Raw genomic sequence first — 3,985 nt, forward strand, 5'->3', positions numbered from 1 at the left:
AGCTCAGATGTGTCTCCTTCAGGAGCAAAGCAGGTTTCTCTCCACCCTACTGTGCAGATGAAATCGTTCATAAATTTTTACACCTTTTATCCCAAATGATGGGAAAGAAAAACCTCTCTCCTGCAGAGCTTTAAAATACTTCAAACATACTGATAAACAACCAGGCCAATATCTAACAATTGTTAATATTTTATTCCCAACAGTTGTTCAGCCTGAAAAGTTTCAGTAATACACTAAAAACGAAAACAAAACCAACAAAAAATTCAAAACAAGTAAAACAACAAAAAGGTGGGGAAAAAAGTAAAATAAACTTTAACAAAGTTTAAAACACATTATAAATAAGTACAGCTCCAGAGCATAATTTACAAATATAAAACCACATAGAAACGTATGTACAGAAGAGTTACATTACGTACAAATATGTATAAAAATACCCCAGTGTTTATTCTTGTGCTAAAGCTGCATGGCTAGAGTTATCTTTGGTACTAAGCTCAAGGAAAGAAGATTGTTTTACAAGACATGGCCCTGCTGTACAACATGCCAGACACAGGAAGACCCTCTGTGGGTTTGGGGAGGTTTTGGGGTGGGTGTTTACACAGGGTATCCCCCTGTGCACTGCATATTGCAGATCAGGGCACAAGCAAGGGCTTACAGAGGCAATTGCTGGCAGAAGAGTTTTTTTTAATACATTGTACAAGGCACTTCATAAGAAATCTCTTCATTTTTTTTTTTCCTGCTCTCTTCTAAGACTCACTGGATGTCTACGCTTGGCTCTTGCCAATACCACTTTATGGCTATGGTTTTTTAACTTCTTGCTCTACATTCAGGATTAGAAACCTCTGAAAACATTAATTCAGTTCACGCCTGCAGAATTTAGATGGCAAGCCACCTACATGACCTAATGTTTTCCTGGATGGGGAGAAAACTTTGCATCTGCCTTCTGCTGGTGCTTAAGGGGTGTTCTTATTTTGAAAGGTGAGAAGATGAGTCTTCCTGGAGGAACTCCTGGGAAGTGTCCACGTTGAAATGCTGTTTGCAAAAGCGCACGGTCCAACTCCCATTCCCTTTGCAGCGCTGGCTGGCCGGCTGCCCCAGCACCCTACACCTCTGTCCCATCCCGTGTGTAGATGAGGCTGTTGACTGTGAAGTTGTAGTAGTGGTTGTACTGGGCTCCCTGGCTGCCGCTGCTGGGGTGGAAGGAGCTGTAGTAGGCGGGGGAAGGTCCCGCGACCCGCTGCAGCTGGTCTGGGGAAGGCACCTCCTGAGAAGAGCTGCTGGAAGGGGTGAAAGTGCCACTGCTCAGCTGTCCAGCAGAGAAGTTCCTGTGGTGCAGGTCACTGCTGAGACCCCCTGTCAGCCGGCCGCCTCCGCCGCTCAGGGAGCTCATGCCGCTGAAGAAGGTGCTGAGACAGCTAGGGGTGGATGAAATGATACTGGAGGGAGAGGAGCTTTTGGGATGGTCCCTGGCAGAGGGTGAGGGGTCCAGCTCTGGGGGTGGGCTGTTTCCACATGGTTTGCCTGTGGCTGGGATGGGTCGCTCTTCCTCGGCCTTCAGGCCCCCCAGAGAGGAGGCCGCAGAGGCGGTCGCGGGGGCGTTGGGCTCGGAGCGCCGCTTGCGTTTGCGACGGAAGTTCCCATTGTCAAACATCTTCTCACAGTTGGGATCTAAGGTCCAGTAGTTCCCTTTCCCTGGTGGAAAACAGGAGACACAAGAGAGAACGTCAACTTCTGCGACAGCATCCATGTCTTGTCCACCTGGCACAGAACCCACTCCTGCACCTGTTCCTCCTCCCTCTGTTGTCCAATACACATGGGACCCAAAACCTGTCTCCAGGACATTCCCACCTCCATCCCTCCAATGCCCTTACGTGAACCTTAAGGCCACACAGCAGAGAACCTCCCCATCCCAAAACACAAATGGATCTGCACCCCTATCTCAGACCTGGCCAAAAAGAACGTGAAGAGGGGCTCCCCTTGCACTGGCTGCCTCACAGAAGCTGTGGCACTTGCAGCCATCTCAGCACTGGGTGACAAGGCAGAGTCTGGGCCATGGCTCATAGAAAAGCTGATGGAGAGGAGGGCAGGCACACTCGGGCACACCGAGGAGACGGCAGCAAGCAGCACCATGCTGACCTCGCACAAGCCTTGGTGGCATCAGCTGTCCCCACTCGCCTCCTGCCCACGGCCGGGACGGGTGCAGTGACCCCAGAACGTCCCAAGCGGCTCCAGCCCGGCACGTCCCGGTCCCGGCGGGCCGGACCAGCGCTGCCCGGGCGCGCCTCCGCCCACTCCCGGGCACCGGCTGTGCCCCGGGACCGGCCCGGACAGCGGCGGGCAGGGAGGGGAGCCGTGAATCACGGGCAGAAGGAGCCGGGCCTTGCACAACCGGCGCTCCCGGGCTGCTCAGAGAGGGGGCGAGGGCTGGGGCCGCCTACACCTCGGCGGGGCAGCGCCGGGTCTGGCTGGAGCGAAAGGGGACGGTCACATCACAGCGCCCGGGTCAGGGCACGGGGGAGCGCGGTCTCATCACAGCATCCGACTAGAAGGGATGGATAAACCCGGTCTCATCATAGCGCTGGCCCCGAGGGGACGGAGAGCGCGGTGTCAGGACAGCCCCCGACTTAGAAGGGGACAGGGGCTGCCGTCCCTCTCTCACGGCGGTGCCGGTGTCCTCACCCCACCCACCGGTCCCCGCTGCCCAGCCATCCCTCCCGCCCGGCGCGGCATCTCACCGGGGTCGTCCTCGTCGCGGGGCACCTTGCGGAAACAGTCGTTGAGGCTGAGGTTGTGGCGGATGCTGTTCTGCCACCCGGCTTTGCTGCGCTTGTAGAAGGGGAAGTTCTCGGCCACGTACTGGTAGATGTGGCTGAGGGTGAGCTTCCTCTCGGGCGCGCTCTGGATGGCCATGGCGATCAGCGCCGAGTACGAGTAGGGCGGCCGCACCAGCTTGAGCAGCTCCTCCTGGCTGGCCAGGCTCAGCCAGCTCAGCTCCGCTCCCCCCGCCGACGGCGAGCCGGGCGCCGGGGGCGAGCCCACGAGCTGTCCGCCCCGCGAGCAGCCGTACGAGGCGGGCGGCAGGAAGGGCGCGGCGGCGGCGGCGGCGGCGCCGGGCGGGCCCTGCAGGTAGGGCGCGGGGCTGTTCATGCCCCACAGGTAGCCGGCGTTGGCGGGCGCCCCGTAGTCCCCCAGCGCGTACCCGCCCGCCCGCTGCCCCGAGGAGGCGGCGGCGGCGGCAGCGGCGGCGGCGGCCGCGGCGGCGGCGGCGGCGGCGCCGGGCGGGTGAAGGCTGGGCTGGGGGTAGACGCTGAAGTTCTCGCTGCAGTACACGGCCATGTCGGGGGCTTCCTGGGCGCTGCGGGGCTGCGGGGGCGCGGGGGCGGCCGCCGGCGCCGAGGCTCTGGGCTGCGCCTGCTGCAACTCACCGGCGCTCATAATCCCTGGCCATGCAGGGCGGCCGGCGCTCCCCCCCGCTCCCGTCCTCTCCCGGCGACACCCCCCGCCCCGCGGCCCCGGTGGCCCTACACCAAAAACTCCCGGGGGGCTGCGGCGCGGCTCCCTTATAGGCGCTGCCGTGCACCCGGACTCCCCGCCCGCGGCCGGGGCCGGGGCTGGGCGGGCGGCGGCGGCGCGCAGGGAGCAGCCAGTAGCGCGGCTCGGCGGCGGCCGGGGAGGCGGAGGGGGGCAAGGCCGGGCCCCGAGAGCGGCGATGGGGGAGGGACCGGCGGGGGAGCTGCGGGAGGCGCCAGGGATTTGGCTCCCGGCAGCGCGGGGGCAGCATCCCCGAGCCGGACCCGCCCCCCGTGCTCTGCCCGTCCTCCCCTCCCCGACCCGGGGGTCTCTCCCGATGCTGTCCGGTCCCCCCGGCAGCGGCCGCCCCCTGCCCGGAGCTGTCCGCGCTGCCCCTGCCATCCTTCTTTCCCCACGGATGCCATCGTCCCCGATCCCTTCGGCCCCGACGCTGAGGTCGGAGCGGGATGAGCATCGC

The 3,985-nt window shown here is 61.6% G+C and overlaps 1 protein-coding gene across 1 annotated transcript; it reads right to left on the reverse strand.

Moving 5' to 3' along the window:
• Positions 1-296: 296 nt before the first annotated feature.
• Positions 297-3,432, reverse strand: FOXI3 (forkhead box I3). The gene is made up of 2 exons (XM_015623753.2): positions 2,733-3,432; positions 297-1,689 (listed from the first exon to the last, which is right to left on the reverse strand). Exons 1-2 carry the CDS (start codon positions 3,430-3,432, stop codon positions 1,100-1,102), a joined length of 1,290 nt encoding a protein of 429 aa, XP_015479239.1. The 3' UTR covers positions 297-1,099.
• Positions 3,433-3,985: the final 553 nt, after the last annotated feature.

This window comes from Parus major, chromosome 4 (assembly GCF_001522545.3).
Source record: "Parus major isolate Abel chromosome 4, Parus_major1.1, whole genome shotgun sequence".
NCBI lineage: Eukaryota > Metazoa > Chordata > Aves > Passeriformes > Paridae > Parus > Parus major.

What these genes read in the sequence shown, in the direction of transcription:
- FOXI3 (XM_015623753.2), bottom strand. Translation starts at nt 3,432, where the DNA reads ATGAGCGCCGGTGAGTTGCAGCAGGCGCAGCCCAGAGCCTCGGCGCCG. An exon ending in CCGCGACGAGGACGACCCCG is followed by an intron (nt 1,690 to 2,732) that starts GTGAGATGCCGC and finishes GTTTTCCACCAG; the next exon opens with GGAAAGGGAACTACTGGACC.